This window comes from Candida theae (assembly GCF_024610275.1).
Source record: "Candida theae strain CBS 12239 chromosome Unknown scaffold34, whole genome shotgun sequence".
In the NCBI taxonomy this organism is placed as follows: Eukaryota; Fungi; Ascomycota; class Pichiomycetes; order Serinales; family Debaryomycetaceae; genus Lodderomyces; species Lodderomyces theae.
The window spans coordinates 55,230-76,198 of NW_026261393.1; the positions used below are offsets into that span (position 1 = coordinate 55,230).

The following is a 20,969-nucleotide window of genomic DNA, read 5'->3' on the forward strand; positions in this document are numbered from 1 at the left end:
ATTTCGTTTCCACAAAAAAACAAAAAAGAAGTCACAAAAAAATTCAACACATATGGTAGCCGATATATCTGACCAAGCGGTAAACAGCGGTAGAAGCTACTCCCGCCATCATTCACCACAAAATGGAGCCCACCGAGAGGAGAACGAGTCTTCCTGATACGTACATACCCAAGTACTCTGTAGAATATCTTTCAAGGAGTCTAGAGCGCCTCACTACTGAGTCATTGTACCAACTTTGCCTCCGCTGGACCAAATCACAACACACACAACCACAACTCCCCAAAGATACAATCTACACGCATCAGGGATTCTGTAACAAGCTCACCAAAGATATTAAAGCTCTTCAAAAGAATCCTCAAACTGAGAAGTCAGACATCATTAGGAAAATAATTTACGAGTATTGGTCCAGTGGGTTAAATTTATTACAACATGCACAGTTGGATAGTCAATTGATTCTAGACGACTTTGGTGACTTTGGTTGGACTTACTCAATTATTAAAGATGGAGATGGTAAGGAGGTGTGCTCTCAGATAGATATACCTTCGTTCACCAAGAACATAGTTTCAAGAGTGAATGAACTTTATCTTACACATGTGTATGTCTTCAAACATCCACAATTGCCCGCACATGTTGTTAGAATCCAAGTATTTGATCTAAATCTGCGACAAGGTCTTTTGGATTCAAGCCAGCCTCAAGTTTCACCGCATGCACCCTTTCTAATCTGCACACCTTCGGAGTCGCCTTATATTTTCCATTCCGAGATCAGCGACGACGTATTTCACAAGTTGATATTGAAAACAATCGAATTGTGCTTGCCAGAAAATGACAAGATCCCAGTCAAGCTTGTCACATCTGAGCAGAAGCCAATCCAATCGTTAGCATCAATCCACGCTTTGAAAGGTAATTCAAGATTGGGCAAAAGTCTCGGTGTTTGGTCACAATATGCTCATGGACATGTCGATACGGGACCGTTGGGTGATTTGGATCAACATTCAACTCTACAAGAACACTTTAACGGTGGAAGTGGTTCACCGGAAACTAAACTTGACGAAATTGCTAGCCTACGATATCAAGGATTCATCACTGACGGTCACACTAGCAATCGCTCATCACGGAAACGAGATTTTTCAGTAGTTGAATCAGAGATGGTGCCAACTAGATCTCAATTTGCATCACACACCCCGCTCCAACACACTGAATTCCTCATTCAAGAACCCATAAACAGTAACGTACCTCTGAGGTCCAACATCAAGCTCAAACTTTTTGGATCAGATGTATTTGGTGGACTACACGAGATGGCAGTCTCCACCACTGATCCAAAGCAAATGGTTTTGAATCCCAACGAAATACCACACTGGCTAACAGGAGAGGATGGGGCTACATATGGACATATTATAGATGGAAAATTTCATACAATCACTTCTTAGTAACCCAACTTTTGCATATTTGACTTTATAATTTGTAAAGCTTTTGTGTCCGAATTAGGAACAGTCTGTTGCAAGTTGCGAAGAACCTCAATGTCTTTATTTTTGAATGCCTCATGTGCAGCCGACTCATAATCCCCATTTCTCACAAATAAACGAACTTTTTCATCATACTTGTACTTTACCGAGTTGCGGATATACGCCGATATGTGCTCCTTTGGTGCATTATTAGCAAATGCCGCATCGATAATTGGTTCAAAACCGATGGGAGATTTCCCCGACGATGCATCCAATGACCCAAAAACAAATTCGTACAATCGATCAAATTCGTGAGCTCGTGCATATGTGCTCAATACCAAATGCCAGAATTTCTCTTGCGGTATTGCAAACTCCCTCACTATTTTACTTGCCGGCTTGATTTGATTCATTTTGATTAACCTGGCCAAGATTGATAGCAACGATTTTTCAGAATAGAAATTGGTAAGATATGTTTTCTCCAATCTGTGTTGTAGTTCAAGAATTTTAAGTTCTCTCTCAATTGCTTTCATGGTGGTGGTGCGGGCTGATCTTCGCAAACACTTTGTTAACAACTTTTTGTAGCTGTTGTAGTATTCCTCACCTTCACCATTTGGATGAGTTTTCGCAAACTCCTTTAGCTTGAGCAAATTCAACTCATTGTTTTTATCTTCGTGGATCAAAAATTTCTCCATTAGTTTGGGATCGGATTTCCCTAAGGACTCTATCCAAGTATGACCAATTACATCACCTTTGATCGGGATGACCTCAGTTGGTAATTCAACTTCCAAGTCTTGTAACTCTCTACTAATAGTAGGATTATAGTGCTTGCTCTCATTTTGATTCAAGATTTCAAAAAAGTCGGATGTGGGAAGAGTATCTTGTAAATGCAAGAGCATCAAAAGTCCCAAGGCGTAATCGCCAGATTGGAAAGCTTTGACTAAAGCTAACTCAGTCTCATCAAACTCAACAAGCTTCTTTATCTTGCTAATTATTGAAGGCTCCAAATCGACTAACAAGTTGGTCAAAATGACTCTCCCTTCCTCGTGTGCCACATCTGAAATCATATCAATGGATATATAATTTCTCCTTTTCTTTGAAGCCGATAACAATTTATTGACAATTGTTTTGAACAATTGCACATCGGACAAGTTCAGTTCTTTTCGTATTTTGTAGCAGCACCAATGAACATATATCAAGGGAATCACGTCTTTGAGCTCAAGAGCCTTTGTAATTCGTAAAGCAAGATAGTGTTGATTCCTTCGTAAAAGCATCTTGACAACTTCTTTCCAACCAATTGATTGCACCTCCAGATAGGAGAGAAATATTCCCAACTCAGGTGCTCGTAGTTGATTCAAAACCTTGATTGTATCCAAAACGGTTAAATAATGGTCCGCGTCAAACGCCCCCTCTGCATATACTTTTCCAAACGAAACAGCCTTCAATGCCCTCTTTTGCCAACTAGTGTCAAGCTCGTCAAGGGCTACTGCAAGGGCATCATCCATTGCAATAGAAAGAACATCATCCGACTTCAAAAGTGTGATGTTGGCATGGGCTTTAGCAGCATTCAGACTGAATTTGTTTACGCAATCAGCCAATATACTACTGGGACTGTTTGATCCAATTTGATACATCGCCACCGTTTTTTCTGGAACTCGGTACAAAAACTGCACTTTTTCGCTAGTTACTACTCTCAACCCATCTGGCAACGTTTGTATAATGGGAATCGTGTACAGCAAGTCATTCTTCCCAGAATCCTTAAGTAGTAGATTGTCGAGATCAAAATCGTCGTCTTCGTTAATGTCGTAAAAGAATGAAATTGACTGCTGTTCTGGGCCAATCAACTTTATTTCGTCTTTCAAGGATAGTGCAATTGCATCATTCCCGCACCATGCTACTTGATGTGGGGAGCTCGAGTCATTGGAAGTGTCATACTCCAAAAGTATTTGATCAAATGCGCTACTTACAACAAAGACTTTGTTGTATGTTTTGTTGTGTAGTGCTGTAAGTTGTCCATTTGGTGAGACCGAGATACTGTTGAATGGCCCATCTGTGAGCTCTTGATCAACAAGTTCAAAACTCGAGAGACCAAAGTCAACCTTCAATACTAAAATTGTTTTCTGACAGGCAACATAAATGATAACGGTTTCCTGACTGCCGTTTATAACCATCCCCTCAATGCCCCTCGAAGAGAAGCTAGAAATATCAATTTCGTAGTTTTGAAACGAGTTCAAGTCCGTCAAGACGAGTTTGTTGTCAAGTCTTATGACTAAGTGAGTTTTCGATACTAGGACCTCCTGAATATTAACAACTTCCTCCATCTCGTCATTTTCGAGATTTGTGATCATTCGACTTGATTCGGTAGCAGACCCATTGATAGCCTTTCCGTTGGCTGTCATGTTGTCCAATTTGATTGCATTTTCAGTAAATCGATACTCATTAAAATTCCCCACCAAATCTTGGTAGTATCGAATCCTTCCATCATTGAGTACCAACATTAGATCCTCATTGCGGAAGCAAAAGTCGTGAATGTAGTCAGTTGGTGTAGAATTATAAACCACTGATGTTACTTTGTTCCCACTAAGACTGTACACTTCAATGAGATTAGGATGCGGTACCGAATTGGAGGCAACGGCAATCAATGTGGAATTGGATGCAAAGGCTATTTTGTAATCGGAGTGCAAGTTTCCAATAGACCAGCCTAGCGGAGCATAGCACGTTCTTAGGTCATAGTAGACATTCTGTAGTCTCAGCCAATTGGAGGTGGGATTTGTTGGCATCTGTGATTACGCCTGTGTATAGTTAGTTGTCTTACAGTTGTTTCGTCGCAACGCGATGGAAAATTAATTTTATACTTTTGAGCGAGGGGGAGGAGGGAGGAAGGGAGGGGGATCTTTGAAGGTGGCACGCCAACACGTATAAGATCATGGCTGAATTGGAGGTAGAGTTTGTTACACTAGTCTCTTCGGACAACTTTAAGTTTATAATACTGAAAGATGTGGCATCTATATCGTCGGTGTTGCGGAATTCACAAGGATTTGAAGAGGGGAAAACGGGACGAATAGAGCTAGACATGGACGGTGATATTCTCGAGTGTATTGTGGAGTATTTGTACTATCATTACAAATACAAGGATCAAGCAGAAAGCGGAGATGTTCCTGAATTCAATATCCCAACCCACTTGGCATTGGAGTTGTTGGTTAAAGCGGATTACTTGGATATATAAAGCAGAGGCTTGTAGCGACGTGTTTATTAATGTAAAGAAATGAAATACGCATTCCAACTTCGGTATTATGAAACCTTCTTTGTCAGCTTAATGTAGATAGTTGCACTAATTGCAAGGTTAATCTTTAATGTGTTGTTTAAATGTGCTGTTGGTGTGATTTGTATAATTCGGGGTTCATTAAAGTGCGGGAGTTTCTCTTTGATCCTTATCACACATTAGTACACACTGAACATGACATCCACACTATTGAGTACGCTCGCCCTGGAGGTGAATCAGCTCGACTCTAGTGGCAAGGAAAGCCTCAACGCACTACTAGAGGACTCCAATAGCTTCTTACAACAGTTGAGGGATTTGGAATCCGATTTGGAGTCGGAAATAACTGTGGAGCAAGGGGAGCCACAAGTGCAAAACGGAAACACACATCCATCGTCCACGGATCAAACCGGCAAGCTTCTGAAGCACATGGATTCGTGGTATAAATCTTCAATAAGTCGACTCAAGAACTACAACACAAGCAATAATCGGTTCCTGAAGAATGTGTTAAACAATAGCAAGTTTGCTGTCAACTTGGACGATGCATACATATACCCATTGAATATGGACAGTTATCCCACTGGTGAGTTCAATCTTGATAAATCGTTGAATGAAGTAGGATTAGGCCCATTGAACCAGATTCCACTGGAGTTGGAAAACAGAAGCACAAAACAGGAGAATCGACAAGAGTTGATCAAAGCTATAATTTTGCATTTGCTAAAAATTGGGCAAAGCAATATTGTCCCGTCCATGGTAAAACAATTGTTGAATGAACTGACAATATCAATTGACGATGACTTGGCGGAAAAGTTCAAGTTGCTTAATCAGATTGTTGATGACATCTGCATTAGGCACGACTTGTCTCATGCTTTGGCTTGGTTTCAAACTAAATTCAATGAACAGGCAGTCAAGAAGGTACCCTTTGTTGAGAGAAGTGATACTTTAAGTGAGGTCGAGTTCAAGTTTCACATGCTTCAGTTTATTATTTTACTAAACGGGAAAGATCTGAAGTTCACAGCAAGTAATGCATTAGAGGCATATTTTTACTCAAGAGATCACTTTGGTAAGTTTTTGAAGGACTATTTGAATGAGTTGGCACCTTTGATGTCATTGATTCTTTTCAACTCGGTTTCCGGTATAGAGAACTTTTCACTGCAAAAGCACACAGAAACTGGTATAGGCAACTTCATTGAAAAGCTAAAACAGGGGTTCGCTATAGAAGCTGACGAAGTGCTTGGTAACGGTCGTCAAAGCGAAGCAGAGTTTGTTTCCGAGTTGCTCAACAGTTTTAACAATGTTCACGACAATGAAGAATTATTTGCCAATTTGTCTCATGATTTTGTTGCCGAATACTGCAAGGATTTGAAGTTGTCGAGTGACTCTTCTTTATTCCAAAGTGTACTAGCTGGCCACATATTCTTGCCTAGCTTTTACAAGTACAATCTGATTGAGTTGAAAATGAAGAAGTTTAATGACAAATCGAAGTCAACTCCATCGGAGAAAGGTATCACCAAGAGTAGTATTGCGTCATTTCATTTTGAGTTACCGTTTCAATTGCCGGATTCGAACAGGTATTTGTTTCGAAATCACCCCATATTCATATGTCCAGTTACACGAGAGCAATCAATTCCCCTTTCTGAGGTCACAGAGGAATCGATTACAGTTGATACTGATCCAAAGGGACAGCTTGTTACGAGAAAAAGGAAGACGGCACTTGACAACCCTTTAAATACACAAGTGGTTGCATTAAAGTATTGCAATCATTTGACATTGAAGGAGAGTGTCTGGCACCTTTCTAAGAAGGGAATTGATGTTTTCAAATGTCCCTATTGTTATAAGAAGCATAAGTTTACGGATACGATAGATACATACTTTATAGATATGTAGCTAAGAATACCTCTATGTATAGCAAAGAAATAAAACAAGGAAAAAAAAAAGGTTCCCTCTTTTAATCTTTTCTGGAAATATGATAGGAATGTACATCTGACAACAAAACAAAATAATGCCTCCATTCTTCTCCCACACTGCACATTAGGCAGTGAGGCGAGTAACCAGCAAAATACTACAGGCCGGCACATGAAAACATGCTGAACCTGTTTTACCATTTCAGCTCACCACCAGTAAGGGCGGCTCCTTTAAAAACAAAACAACCTCTCTCCTCCAAACCACCTTTTCAAAACCAACACCAACAGCATCAAACCAAACCCATAACAGCACATAACTAGCTTCGGGAGAAAGAAAAAAAAAACGACCAAGTCTGGGTGGTTTTGAAGTAGGGCAGACCTACTCCTCCACTTCCAAATTAGTCTTATATTTATAGTATTCAAGGACTCGTCTTGAATGTAAAGATCACTTTTTATGGTGAAAGCTTAAAAGGTCGTGCCGTACTCAATATTCATATAATGCCAATCAGCGCGATACATCACAAGTTAAGCTACATCGCGCAAAAAAAAATTAAAAAGAAAAAAAAAAAAATGCTAAACAGATTCGTCTGTAACGATCTTTGATGAGCCCTTCAATCGAGATGCCACCTAAAAGTAGGAAAAGTGAAGAACCAACTTTGCTTATAAACGGTGAATCTATCCTAGGGGAGAGGTGGTGTCCTATATACGAAAAAGGAGCAAACTTTGAGCCGAGCCATTTCGAGCATGCCATGCTCAATATCATCAAACAACCCAATATCAATTCAACAGTTATACTCCGTGCAGATATTTTAAAGGAGAGGGTGTTTAATCCAAACGAAGGCGAAACTACTTTTATCAGTAAGTTGATAAACTCTATTCCTGAAGTCGAGTCAAGGGGGGATAGCGATGTTGTTTTACTACATCGTGACTTGCAAGATGTGAATATTAGAACGATAAACATGGATGGTTGCCAGCTCGACTTGAAGAACAGATTTGAAATAGTACGAAGAATTATACCCCGGAACCCGTTCAAAGATTATATCATCAACCAGACTTGTTTGGTGATGAAGACGGACAATGAACAGAGCATACTAGTTGTTTATGTGCCACATATTGATACTGCAGAGGAAATACCATATTACCTACCCCCAGTCTACGCTGTGGGGATATTATTTCACAATAATAAGGTATCGCTTCACTATCTACCTTTTGTGTTGAACAATTGGCGCGAGGAAAGGAGGAAGTTGCAGAAAATGGACTTGACAGAAAGACCAATCAGGATTGCATTGAGACTACTACAGACGTCCACAAAGCACTCGAATGGTGTAAATTTAGGGTACGAAAAGAGGGTCAGTCATGACTTGGTGGTTTCAAAAGTGGATTTTCAAAACAGGTATATAACGCTAAAGTCAAAGTATTCTTCAGACTTGGTTAACTCATGGTGCGAATCAACAGATCCAAAGAAACACGTTTTTGAAGATCTTGCAATAGCTGCATTTTTGATAGAGTATTGGAAATTGAAAAAGTTCAATAAGGAAGAGTTTGAATTTCGAGATATGGGGTGCGGTAATGGGCTTCTTGTATATATATTGATGATGGAAGGGTACAAGGGAGAAGGGATTGATGCACGAGCAAGGAAGTCATGGAAAACGTATCCACCGGAAGTGCAGCAAAAATTGCATGAAAAGATTATTGTTCCCAGCATCTTGTTGAAACCGCATCCATCATTGGCCAAAATTGCACCTCATATAAAAGACAATGGGAGACAGTTTGCTGAACCAAAGAATAATCAAGTTAACTATCACACAGCCGAAAGCTTGCTCAATTCGCCAAATGTGTGCACCACCGAAGCCTTTCCCAAAAACACGTTTTTGATAGGAAACCACTCCGACGAGTTGACTTGTTGGATCCCACTATTAGAGTTTCCGTTTATGGTGATCCCTTGCTGCTCGCATGCTTTGAATGGTAGCAAGATGAGATTCCCGCCAAGGAAAGCGAAAACTGCTTTACCAAATCAAGCTCTGGCATCCACATATGGATCGTTAGTGGACCACGTGGAAGACATTGCTCTATTGAATGGATGGCAGGTTGAAAAGGAGATGCTACGTATACCAAGCACGAGAAATGCTGCGGTGATGAGTTGCGAAAAAGTGAAACCGTTCCAAGGAGAACCTGCAGAAATCACACAGTTACGAGTGTTGGATATCATAGCCATGGAAGGGGGTGCAGAAGGGTGGGTTGAAAACTCGTTGTCTTTGATGAAGAAAGCTCCTAGAAGTCATTGAATAGAAGTATATGTTGTAACACTTGACTCTTTCGTGCTCTGTTACGCAAAAATCACAATTGAAAATGATTTTTCCCTATTTGAACAAAATTTCGAAATTTTTTTTTTTTGTTCTTTTGTTTTTTTTCGTTTGAAGAAGAGGGTGACAAAATACTGAGAAGAAAAAAAGACACAGTACAGTCACTTTTACTGCCTTCAACGAATCGTTCGCTTTGGGAAACATGACCGGCTCATCATCCCAGTATGTAACTACCATAAAACCCTAACACTATGAATTCTTTTCTACTAACGCCTTGCTAGATTCCAACAGCTAGAGAAACTAGGAGAAGGAACGTATGCCACCGTGTACAAGGGCCGTAACCGCGCGACTGGCGCATTGGTTGCGTTGAAGGAGATCAACTTGGATTCTGAAGAAGGCACACCATCAACTGCAATTAGGGAGATTTCCTTGATGAAAGAGTTGGATCATGAGAATGTGGTAACCTTGTACGATGTCATACATACGGAGAATAAATTAACCCTTGTGTTTGAATACATGGATAAGGATTTGAAAAAGTATATGGAGGTTCATGGTCAACAGGGTGCTTTGGATTTGAAAATTGTCAAAAGCTTCTTGTTTCAACTACTTAAGGGAATCATGTTTTGTCATGATAATCGAGTCTTGCATCGTGATTTGAAACCACAAAATTTGTTGATTAACAGCAAAGGTGAATTGAAATTGGGGGATTTTGGATTGGCTCGTGCATTTGGTATTCCTTTCAATACTTTTTCCAACGAGGTTGTCACATTATGGTATAGAGCGCCAGATGTGTTGTTGGGATCTAGAGCATATACTACGTCGATAGATATCTGGTCAGCTGGGTGTATATTTGCCGAAATGTGTACTGGTAAACCATTGTTTCCAGGTACCGCCAATGATGACCAGTTGATTAAAATCTTCCGGTTGATGGGAACTCCCAATGAACGTACGTGGCCTGGTATCAGCTCCTACCCCAATTACAAAAACAACTGGCAAATTTTTGTTCCTCAAGATTTACGCTTGTTGGTGCCAAACTTGGACTCAATGGGATTGAATTTGTTGGTGAGTCTATTGCAAATGAGACCAGAACTGAGAATCACCGCAAGACAGGCTTTGCAACACCCGTGGTTCCATGAGATAACGATGCCAACTCCCGTCCAGCATCATTTAAGTGATCCCTACCAACAACAATATCAGCAACAGCAACAGCAACAACAGCAACAGCAACAACAACAGCACCACCAACATCGTGCAGATGGTGCGCAACAACCCATCATTGATCATCAATACTGAGAAGTTGTATAGAGTTTTTATTTTTTTATGAAGATAGTAGATCTATTAATCTAAATAAAGGTTATTTTATTTTGAATCATTAAAAATTATTTGCGTAACTTCGTTTAGGTACGGTACCTTTGAACCAGCGTACTCGTCCATTCTCCTAGCCTCAAGAATCTCCTCGATGATACGGTCAGCTTTGACCTTTTTGTGTGGCTGTTTGATAAGAAAGCACAATGTGTCAAAATACCTCTTTGACGAGATGCTTTTGATGTATATGTGGTTGGGGATAGTGAACTGGTTCTCATTGTTCTCTACTTCTCCAAAGTATACATGGCCATGACTCATGCCATCTTTGAAATTGTAAAAGTTTATTTCATCCTTTGAAAACCCACCACCGCCAATCACTTGCTCATCCTCAAAATCTGGGAGTGAAGGATTATCCATCGGTTTCCCCAACGGATCTAACTCGCTGATCAAGTCGGAATCATTGTCCTTGGTGTCGATGAACACCAAGTACTCGTCAAATTTTTCAAGCATGGATGAGTGTACAAATTGTTCTCTTCTCAATTCAAAATTGACCCGGCTGGCCAATGCATGAACCTCTGCGAATTTCACCTTGAGAAACATCAATCTCAACTTTCGATTCATATAGATATCATTCCGGGACTTGTATCGTAGAAGTTTCAGTTTGTGATCCGTATCACCAAATGTTTCCAGATTTAAAGTGGTCAACAACTTGCTAGACACAAACCGGTAGTTTAGTATGGATGCATCAATAACATACATTCCCACCACCGAGGTATATGCTTGCCATAATTCTTTAAGCCCCTTCAAACTATCAAGTAACTTGAGATAAAATGTGCTGCGCTCGACTTCCATATAGACCAGACGCAACTTCTCCACGTACGACTCATAATACTCAATCTTCCTTTCAATGATGTCACCATCGAGTCGCGTGTTCAAGTCAGCCAAAAAGTACGTTTTAATGATCTGCAAAGCCAATGAGTAATGGGGCCATGAGTTGGTGGTGGTGGTGTCTATACCTAAAAGTTGTGGAGGATCTCCATTAAATTGCAAGTTGGAGTACATGGTCCTGTTTAGTAGTGGTAGATTGTTACTTGGGCCAGCTAGGAGGAATATCTTGTACATCAAATTTATAGGGAGATGGTTAATGGTGAGTTTGCGGTGGGTGGTGCCATTCAATGTGCTCTTGTCTTGTGGCAGTTTTGTCTTTTCCAAAAGTGGCGGACTAGTACTTGCTGTAGCGCGAGACACATGGTTTCGCCTCCTTTTTTTACGTAGAGGTTCTTGCGACAGTAGTGGATTTAGTGATTTTAATGGCTTGCCGGGTAGAATGAACCCCATTTCATGGCCCAGGTTGTGTGAGATGGTCTTCAAGCAGCGGAGTTACTCTTTTTTTTTTCTTGCTTTTCTTCTTCTTCTCTCTCAACTTCAGAGCCATGCATGCTCTTCCTACAAAATACCGTTAACAAAAGATATACAACTTCATTTCAAACTAAATACAACATAACTACATAATCTAGTTCTTGAATTGGTCTTCGGTGACACCAGCACCCATAGCAGCAGTAGACGTTACACCACCAGAGACCATCTTCAACAAACCATCAATGTAAGTAGCACCAGACCATTTTTGATGCTTGACAACTTCGACACCCTTGGCGATTTCTGGTTCTTGGACTTGAGAACCGTATGCTCTCATACCAATCTTGGCATAGTTGTTAGCGAAATCATCAACTGCCAAAGCAGTAGTATGGAGACCTGCCAAAGTGATGAATTGCCAAACGTAACCGAGCTCACCCAATCTCTTGATATAAGTTTCTTGTTCGTCCGCTGGCATAGCCTTGGTCCAGTTGAATGATGGGGACAAGTTGTAAGCGAGCCATTGGTCTGGGACAGCTGATTTAACACCATCGGCGAATTCCTTGGCTTGTGCGTAATCTGGCAATGCAGACTCCATCCAGATCAAGTCGGCATATGGAGCAAAAGCTCTACCCCTCATAACAGCACATTGGCAACCACCCTTGTATCTGTAGTAACCTTCTCTGGCTCTTGAGACTTCCCAGTTGAAGTAGATGTCCTTTCCGGTCAACTGTTTGGCCAATTTTCTGGCTTCCTTGTTGGAAGTTTCAGACAATGGGTTAACCTTGTCGGTGAATTGCTTAATCAATTGGTCCTTGTTGGAGTATGAACCATTCTTAATTTCGTCAATAACGGCTTCGGAGAACAATTTGACGCCAGCCTTCTTGGTCCATTCAGCTTCAATAGCAGCCAATTCGTCACCGGTGGCACCTCTACCTTCAGCTTCAACCAATAATTGAACCAAGTCACCTGACTCTGGGTTAGTGGCACCAGCAATAAAGTAGTGGTCTCTGTGGTCAATGGTAGAAGTGATCAAGGTAGCAGCTTCCGAATCAGTTCTAGCAACAGCCAACAAGTTTGAGCCGAAAATATCAGCAGATGCTCTAATGGCAACCAATCTGTTGATGTGTTCTTGGACTGGGACCAAAACCTTACCGGCCATATGACCACATTTCTTGGTACCTGGAGCCTGATCTTCGATATGGATACCGGCGGCACCTCTTTCAATAAACAATTTGGTCAACTTGATGATAGCAGTTAAACCACCGTGACCAGTGTCGGCATCAGCAATGATTGGTCTCAAAAAGTCAGTGTAAGGAGTCTTTGCTCTTTCTTCTGGGGTCATGGTCAATCTTTCTTCTCTTTGTTTTCTGTCGTGGAACAATTGAGCAAACCACAAGTGTTCAACCTTGTTTGGAACAGTGTCCATTGGGTAATCAGCCAAATCTGGTGATGGCTCGTTTGAAGTAGAAGCAGTTGAAGAACATTGCCATCCAGAAACATAAATGGAATCCAAGTACTTGGCCATTTGAGTGACGTGGATTGGGTCCAAAGCACCGAAAGTGAATGAAACAGTCTTGTTGGCGTCATGTTTTTCCAAAAGAGAAAACAATTTGTCTGCTTGTTGAGAAGATGGGTAGCTAATCTTCAAAGTTCCTCTCTTCTTAGCAATATCTTCAGCAGTATAGATTCTCTTGGTTTTTCTCCATCTTGGCTCAGCCCACCATTTCTTAATTTCAGCAACTTCTTTTTCGAAGTCTTGTTCTTCCTTTTTCAAATCAATAGGAGTGTAAGCCATTGTGCAAAGTGGTGGTAGTAGTAATAGTGGTGGAAGTTTGGTTATTAGATTATATAACAAACAAAGTTGATAAAACAAGAAAGAAAGAAAGAAAGATTGAGAGATATCTTTTCCAAAAGTTTGAAAATATTGGTAGATATTTATAGACTTTGGCAAATATCGTTCGTCGGTGTTTTAATTCCATTCTGTTTTTTGTTTTTTGTTTTTTTCTTTTTGTTTTTTTTCAAACTAATGTATCACAAAACAGTTACTCGACGAGAGTCATAGTCAATCACCTTTACAGGTGTTGACTATCCGAGGAAGCAGTAACCGCCACTATGAGACTTCTACAACATCTATAAAAGAAAATGTGTAAATTTGGAAGAAGCTATTCTCAGTATAAATGTTGGTAAGATGTTCTCCACTACATTCGGCATCATCATAGTCTCGTGAAAGAGTACTAATGTTCATCCACTGATAATTTTTTAGCTGTTCATAAGTTTCCCCGGATTTTGACATGCGAGAAAGCCAAAAAAAATAAAGAGAAAAAGAAAAAGAAGTTTGAAAAAAAAAAAAAATAAAATAAAAACAGGAACAGAAAAAAAATATCACAGAGTGTATATTAGAACCAAATTCCTGCATACTGTTCTGCTGTCGGTGTTTATAAGTTGATTTCCATAGACTGCAACCCATGTATGTGCACACTTGTATGAAAAGGCCTTTACTCAGACGTAACTTTCCTTCCATATATTATACCTGCTACTGTCATTGCACGTAGAGCTCTTGCCAAGTTTCGAGCACTGGGCTAGAGCCGAAACTCGCTAAATACTCTCTCTCTCTCTCTCTCTCTCTCTCTCTCTCTCTCTCTCTCTCTCTCCAACCTTCCTTATGTCCTGTTCGCCATAACCTCAATCGCTCACTGTAAAATAAAAATAATAAAGAAAAGAAAAAAAAAAAGCTTATGTTACTTCCTCGGTTGAATGGGAGTTTGCCTTACAAAAGAACAAAAGAACAAAAAAAAAAAAAAGAAAAGGCTGAATGGTTTTCTTGGTGCGCGCTACAGCGATTACGGAAGGGGAAATACACCTTAGTGGTGACAAGCAGTTATTTAATTTAGGAAATACTTCTACGTGTTTATACTCTGTGCGATTTTCACATCATGTGCTTCATTCTCGGACAAACGCAACTATCTAGTATTGTCCTAATTACGGGCTAAACAGCTTTCTAAGCCAGCTAGAAATCGACATCTTTACAAAAGCCCGCGCCTGTTATACTCTCTTGTATATCTGTTTTTTATATTTTTTTTTTTTTGGCTCACCCGGGACCGAAACTCGCATTTTTATCAATAATTGGAAAATGCCGCGAGTAATTACCTCCTTGGGTAATTTTTGTATTTTCCCGTGGCTGATTATTTTTCTTGAGAGTTCTACCGTGGAATAAAAAATAGTTCATGAGTTGTTCAGGACCCTGCCAAAAGTTGCCAGTGGAATGCGTATATTGATTACTATAATGCACTATTCGAACGGAATGGATCAAGTGGAATATCAAGTAAAGTAGTGTCGTCCGTTAATTCGTACACTCCACTTACCAACCCTTCTTTTTTTGTTATATAAAAAAAGAAACTAGTCTCGTGACTTATTTGTAGCCTCGGAACAACGGAAGAGAGATTTTTTTTTCACAACAAAATCAGGTGGGGAAGAGATCACGTTCATTATTACACAACCATCCTAATTTGTCCTCACTTTCTTGCCTTTTTTGAAGCACTATGGTCCTTACTTGGTTTCCTCTTTTTCACCAATCCTGACAAGTCATTGACCGGCTTAGGTGCACTGGCCGCGGGGTTGTTGTTGCCAGTAGTAGCAGTAGTAGTAGTACCACTACTACTACTACTATTACCTTCTTCCCCTTTTTTCTTTACAATTGACGTCAAATTGTTAATGATGGCTTGACCAGCATTTGCACCAGCTGCTTCACTTCCCAATATTCCCTTCATGATATCCAATTGTTCTTGTTGCAACTGCTCGCTTGGATCTTTGATCAAATCTTGATACTTTTCCTTCAACTCTCCAATCATCTCCTCATTGTCCTTTTTCACAGACGCGTCAGTCTCCTTTTCGTTCCTCGCCTCCGTTGATTTGATAGCCTCTTGAATATGTTTAGCGGCATTTTGTCGGGCTTCAGTCACATCTTGGCCACCGTCTTCAACACAAAACTCTAATGCGAGCGCTAGTTTATAGTGAGATTCAGACACAAGTGGGGATTCAAATGGGAACAATTCTGACCTCAATTCAAGTGATTTAGTGAAATCCTGTGCCGATTGCGGGAAATTCTCCATTTCCAATGATACTTCACCTAGAATGTCATACGTTTCAGACAATTTCTTCAACACCTTGACATAGTCATTGTCAATGGCGTCATCTGGTTTACTTATATAAGGAGGCAATTGTGTGGGTTTGATGGCAGACTCAAGCTGTTTTTCGAAAACGGCTCTGGTTGCATCTAAAATGATCCACGCCATCTCCAAATCACCGGGTTCTTGACCACTCTCTTCGTCGGCTTCTTCGTCCTCACCACCCTCGTCCTTCTTCTCCTCTGCATTTTCATTTTCCACATCTTTTTCCTCTGCGTCTCCCTCCTCTTGCTCGCTGTTTTCTGCTGCTACCTCACCTTCAATGGGCTCTGCATCGTAAAATTGAAATTTATTGCCCCCTTCGCCATCGGCATCTTCAGAGTCGCCATTCTCTTCGTTTTCTTCAGCGTCGCCTTGACCAGAAGCACTGACTCCTCCTAAAACTTCACTTTTGCTCACCCCGCTTTGAAACAAGGCTTTTCCGTATAGAAATAGTAAATCACCATCCTCTTCACCCTCGTGTTCAGTCGAGAACACCTCGCATGCTTTCCCATACTTTTCCGAAGCTAGGTCAAACTCTTTCGATGCGTAGGACTTGGAGCCTTCTTGGACCAAACGATTGACCTCATCCGAGTATGGCATCCTATTTGATTGTCGTTGTGTTGCTTTCTGAAGGTAACGGATGCAATGTCAATTTTGTTTTATTATTTTTTATTTTCTTTTTCTTTTTTTTTTATTTTTATTTTTTTTTTTTATTGTGGTAAGACGCGACTGAAACAATCTGACGACTTCAAGTACATTCAAAGAGGTTCCAGTTAAAGCAAGTGAAGATGTCTGGAGGATGTGTTTGGGCTTACTGTACAATTGTTTGCGTAATGTAAGCCCTGAAATGTTTACGTACTTTTCATATCTGAGAATAAGGAACCTAAAAATATTTACACCTACATGCTTGCAAATTATTTGAGAAAAATTACGAAAAAGGGACACAATAAAAGAGCAAAGGATAATCTAAAGCCAGTCACCTTTCAATTTCAACAATCTCATTTCAATAGCTACTCGTCTCTCTAGTTCCTAATTGTCATCAATTGCAACCACACTTTTGTACTTCGCTGCATCTACTTGTTGCAACTTAAAGTCGGAAAAAAAAAAAAAAATCTTTTGAACAAAACAAAAACATAGCGCTAAGGCACAATCAAATTGTGCCAATATTGGTTAATTGCAATTCCATCGAAGTTTTAACAGACAGCCAAGCGTTACAATTCAGAGCCATCACTATAGAGGTACCACTTTGTGTCTGTGGTTAGTGTATCGGAATGTCAAGAAAGCAACCACCCAGAAGAAAACCCCCACCTTCGGAATCAGACCCCAGCGGGATATATGGATCCGGTTCATCATCGGCCCCAATTCTGAGCCAAGGGCAATACACAAGTCTGTCTCGGCTCACACACTCCACAATTAGTGGAATCGATCCTTCAGTCTTTACTCCCGTGGAAGACCAACACAACACAACTGAGATATCGTTTGACGAATCGTTTACATCGTATGATTCGCCGAAGCCAAAAGGACCGAAAGAAATTTGGGAGTACGATGATTCAACAACTCCAACAAAGAGTATCTACTCTCCTCCACCTAGGCCTACACATGCGAGTATACAAATCAGCCGTATTCTACCTCAACGAAGCTATCAGCAGATGTCCAGATCGCGATCAAATCCAAATGTCTCCAAACGAACCTCGTTTGACTCAGACACAGTAGATAATCCAGATAAAATCCCACCATACCCAACGCGGCAGATTGAGGACTTTCTAGATGATGATTTCGATAGCAGCTTTGCGTTTGATGTGGATTCTCCTTCACAAATGAGAACACGGGCTATTATAGAGGAGACAGTAAATACAACCTCACCAAAATTGTACGGAGTCCCAAATTTGAGCACGAGAGACTCACAATCAACCTTTCCCACACACCAGAGGCAGAGCATAGACTCGTCTTTTATAGACCTGGAAGAATCTTCTCCAACACACACACCTAGCCGGAGGCTTTCTGTATATTCCCATACGCAAAGTCGATCTCCGTCTCCGAAAAGGATAAACCAAAGCGATTACTTTGAGAGGCCGGTTCTCATGTTGAATGATCACGTTGATACAGTGGAAGAACGTCAAGACTCATTGTACTCACAACACCATCCTGCATCACCATACAGAGTTGTGTCGGATAATCCATTTTACGACGACGAGGAAATCTATAAATACGAATCACCAGTGACTGACTATTTTGACTATTCGTTTTTGCCTGAACTACCGCCAAGCCGAGACATTAGCTCAACCACCAGCTCTACTGCACCATTTCCACCACTACCAACACCACCACCACCACCATTACTGACGGGCCCACCACCTCCGCTTCCCAAGAAATTACAAGAGCTACCACCACTTCCCTTGGATCTTCCCCAGCTTCCGTTCAGCTCTTCCGCATTGCAAGTGCAACATTTTGAGGTTTGCTCAAAGATATGGTCATTGTCAAATTTGTTTCAGTGGTGCTGTAAATTACAAGTATGGTTGAGCGATCTGACAATATCGAAACCGGAGTTACTCAAAGCGATAACAAGGTTGATTGCATTTCATAGAAGTGACTTGTCTCTTGACGTGGTCATGCATAACTCGCAAACGGCTTTCAATTCACTTTTGCAGACACAAGCGATCGAGGTGATGGAGTTACACCGGCCCAATGGCAATGAGGATCGAAGTGTTGTGTTGTTCAACGACAAGGTCTATGTGAATGGTATACTTCCCGAACTACTGCATTGTTACACTACCATCAGCCATACCAGGGAGGAGGAAATGACGTGCTACTCAACAATTTGTCCCTTTAGTAGGATGATGAATCTTGAGAGGAAAATGAGGTCTATGAATATCAAGGATATCGTGTTGGCCACTGACTGGGCTGCCCATTGGCGGCTAACTGTTGATGACTTGCGTGATTTGGATACCAATATGATTAAAAGGCAATCCCTAATTTTTGATTTGTTGAGATACGAGCAGACATTTATACAAAGAGCCCGGTGCTTTGTAGATGTCGTGGCGCCGCTGTTTGTCAAAGCTGCAAAGGGGTTCTTTGGGCTGAACAGTCCCAAAATCAAAGTATTTGAGGAAGAAGTTATCAAAACGGGTGCTTCAATTGTCAAGATTCATCAGAAGCAATTGTTTGAACCGTTATTGAAGGTGCTCATTGCTGAGGGAAAATTTATCAAAAATGTCATTGAGATCGTTAACATTTATACCGATTGGGCAAAAGAAGTGAGGCCCTATTTGGTAACTTACATGAACAACATGCCAATGATTGAGGAGCTACTAGGTACACCCAGCTTGAAAACGTATGTTGATGAGCGCATTGGACAATTGCCACAGGTAAAAGAATTAAAAGTAAATGTGCCAATTTTGTTTATGAGCACTTTTAACTCAAGGTATCAGCAGATACCATTACAACTATTAGACATTCAAAAGAGGTTTGATGAGCACGAACCGGAATATTTCTTGTTGAAGCAAGCCAGTGATGAGATTAAGAAATTGGGATCGAAAATCAACGATTCAAAGAAACTTGCTGACAATGTACACGCTCTTGAGCAATTGAAATCGCAATTGTATTGGAAATCCAATCTTCGTCAAAGAAACCTCAACCTCGGGTCAATTAATAGGAAGCTCATCTGCCGAGGTGATCTCACGCGAAGAAGTGACTTGAAAATCACCTCCCAGGTGATGCACGTCATTCTCTTGGACAATATTATTCTCATAACTGAGAGATTGAAGACCCCCAAGCCAAATGGAGCCCAGTACAAAATCTGTGAAGATCCAATACCAATTGATTTTTTGTCCTTTGAGGATCGTGTTATTCCACCATCAACAATCAAGCTTTCTTCGTCCCCAATTACAAAGACACCCCACCAAGAGGATGAGGATTCAAAATATGGTGTCAAACTACGCTATGCCGGTAGACCCAGACATACCTACCTATTCCTTTGTAAGACGGAGCGGGAAAAGAATGATTGGATTGATTATCTAACAACGGCACGTGTGAATATGAACAAGCGGCTATTCAACACCAAAATATATCGAGCACAAGCATTGTCATCATCTTGCTTTGCATATGAATACAACAATCGGATCACAAAATTACCAGTTGTGGTGTCAAACGACACCATTCATGACTTATGTCTAGACGCAGTAGCTAAAACGCAAAAATTGGGATTATCCGACATATACAGCACACAAGCTCCTAGAAATAGAGTCGTGCAAAGTTCAGTTCAATGCTGCGCCAAATTCGAGTATATGGATTTAAAATTTACCTTTGTTGGGTTGCATTCTGGAATGTATTGTTGTGAATCAAAAAGCCGTTGGAAAAAAGTGCTTAGTGGTGGCGACTTTAGCAAAATACACGTCGACACAAATATAGGCTTGGTGGTCACCTTGAGTGACAAAGCTCTACGCTACTATTTTCTTCGCCAAGTATTGGATGTCTACACTGGGACTCGAAAGGAGATTGTGGGTACTTCCCTCTCCAAGGACCCTGTTTTATTCTTCTCCATGAAGATGCACAAGAATATTCCCATGTTATTTTTTGCCAAAAAGAAGCTCAATGTAACTTCTTTCAAAGTTCTCATCCCAGAGACCGACAACAATGGCGTCTTTAGTCGATTCAAGGATGACCGGAAATTCTACATTGAAGCTGAGTGTTTTGGAATTTCCATATTCAATTCATCATTTGCTTTACATACCGATAAAGGGTTTGAGATTATGGAGTTGGACAAGTTAATGCCTCGATCAGTTCCTGATTTGCCGTTTGAAATCGAGCACAAGAAATTGGACCACTATTCACGAAAGCAGCCAGGTACTACGCTTGAAACAATCAAGAAACTCGTCACATCATCTAATTCAATTCCTATGGGGATGTTCAAGCTAAACAACAATACCGAGTTTTTACTTGTTTATTCCGAATTTGCTATATTCATCAACAAAAGTGGCTCTTTGTCCAGAGAAACGGCTTTGATTTTTGATTTCAAAGCACAATCTGTCGACTTTGTTGACAATCATTTACTTTTGGTTAGAGAGGACATTTTGGAGGTGTTGTCCATATCCGATTTTGTCAAAGGCTCAAACGATCTAGTACAAGTGGTTACAGGAAAGGGAATACATTTAATTTCCGAAGGCAGAGATGTGAGTTTGGTAATGGCCAATCCACTTGTGCCTGGTTTGCAGCTATTGTTTGATTTAGTACCTACATAG

General features: G+C 40.7%; 10 protein-coding genes across 10 annotated transcripts; 6 read left to right on the forward strand and 4 right to left on the reverse strand. All coding sequences in view use genetic code 12, as the record gives it.

The window, feature by feature from the left end:
* Positions 1 to 122: 122 nt before the first annotated feature.
* CHL4 (Chl4p) lies at positions 123 to 1,398 on the forward strand (the record flags this gene model as incomplete). Its single annotated transcript, XM_051750904.1, has 2 exons — positions 123 to 1,274; positions 1,369 to 1,398. 2 exons carry the CDS (start codon positions 123 to 125, stop codon positions 1,396 to 1,398), a joined length of 1,182 nt encoding a protein of 393 aa, XP_051609822.1.
* A 25-nt stretch (positions 1,399 to 1,423) lies between these two features.
* VPS16 (tethering complex subunit) lies at positions 1,424 to 4,219 on the reverse strand (the record flags this gene model as incomplete). Its single annotated transcript, XM_051750905.1, has 1 exon — positions 1,424 to 4,219. One exon carries the CDS (start codon positions 4,217 to 4,219, stop codon positions 1,424 to 1,426), a length of 2,796 nt encoding a protein of 931 aa, XP_051609823.1.
* A 146-nt stretch (positions 4,220 to 4,365) lies between these two features.
* On the forward strand, positions 4,366 to 4,665 carry ELC1 (elongin C; the record flags this gene model as incomplete). Its single annotated transcript, XM_051750906.1, has 1 exon — positions 4,366 to 4,665. The coding sequence occupies one exon, from the start codon at positions 4,366 to 4,368 to the stop codon at positions 4,663 to 4,665; it is 300 nt and encodes a 99-aa protein (XP_051609824.1).
* A 231-nt stretch (positions 4,666 to 4,896) lies between these two features.
* KGF57_001677 (ubiquitin-protein ligase) lies at positions 4,897 to 6,585 on the forward strand (the record flags this gene model as incomplete). The annotated part of the gene is made up of 1 exon (XM_051750907.1): positions 4,897 to 6,585. One exon carries the CDS (start codon positions 4,897 to 4,899, stop codon positions 6,583 to 6,585), a length of 1,689 nt encoding a protein of 562 aa, XP_051609825.1.
* Positions 6,586 to 7,222: 637 nt separating this feature from the next.
* KGF57_001678 (tRNA (uracil) methyltransferase) lies at positions 7,223 to 8,887 on the forward strand (the record flags this gene model as incomplete). The annotated part of the gene is made up of 1 exon (XM_051750908.1): positions 7,223 to 8,887. One exon carries the CDS (start codon positions 7,223 to 7,225, stop codon positions 8,885 to 8,887), a length of 1,665 nt encoding a protein of 554 aa, XP_051609826.1.
* A 220-nt stretch (positions 8,888 to 9,107) lies between these two features.
* Positions 9,108 to 10,198, forward strand: PHO85 (cyclin-dependent serine/threonine-protein kinase; the record flags this gene model as incomplete). The annotated part of the gene is made up of 2 exons (XM_051750909.1): positions 9,108 to 9,127; positions 9,187 to 10,198. The coding sequence occupies 2 exons, from the start codon at positions 9,108 to 9,110 to the stop codon at positions 10,196 to 10,198; spliced, it is 1,032 nt and encodes a 343-aa protein (XP_051609827.1).
* A 66-nt stretch (positions 10,199 to 10,264) lies between these two features.
* KGF57_001680 (uncharacterized protein) lies at positions 10,265 to 11,272 on the reverse strand (the record flags this gene model as incomplete). The annotated part of the gene is made up of 1 exon (XM_051750911.1): positions 10,265 to 11,272. The coding sequence occupies one exon, from the start codon at positions 11,270 to 11,272 to the stop codon at positions 10,265 to 10,267; it is 1,008 nt and encodes a 335-aa protein (XP_051609828.1).
* Positions 11,273 to 11,723: 451 nt separating this feature from the next.
* Positions 11,724 to 13,361, reverse strand: ICL1 (isocitrate lyase 1; the record flags this gene model as incomplete). Its single annotated transcript, XM_051750912.1, has 1 exon — positions 11,724 to 13,361. The coding sequence occupies one exon, from the start codon at positions 13,359 to 13,361 to the stop codon at positions 11,724 to 11,726; it is 1,638 nt and encodes a 545-aa protein (XP_051609829.1).
* Positions 13,362 to 15,078: 1,717 nt separating this feature from the next.
* KGF57_001682 (uncharacterized protein) lies at positions 15,079 to 16,332 on the reverse strand (the record flags this gene model as incomplete). Its single annotated transcript, XM_051750913.1, has 1 exon — positions 15,079 to 16,332. The coding sequence occupies one exon, from the start codon at positions 16,330 to 16,332 to the stop codon at positions 15,079 to 15,081; it is 1,254 nt and encodes a 417-aa protein (XP_051609830.1).
* Positions 16,333 to 17,003: 671 nt separating this feature from the next.
* TUS1 (Rho family guanine nucleotide exchange factor) lies at positions 17,004 to 20,969 on the forward strand (the record flags this gene model as incomplete). Its single annotated transcript, XM_051750914.1, has 1 exon — positions 17,004 to 20,969. One exon carries the CDS (start codon positions 17,004 to 17,006, stop codon positions 20,967 to 20,969), a length of 3,966 nt encoding a protein of 1,321 aa, XP_051609831.1.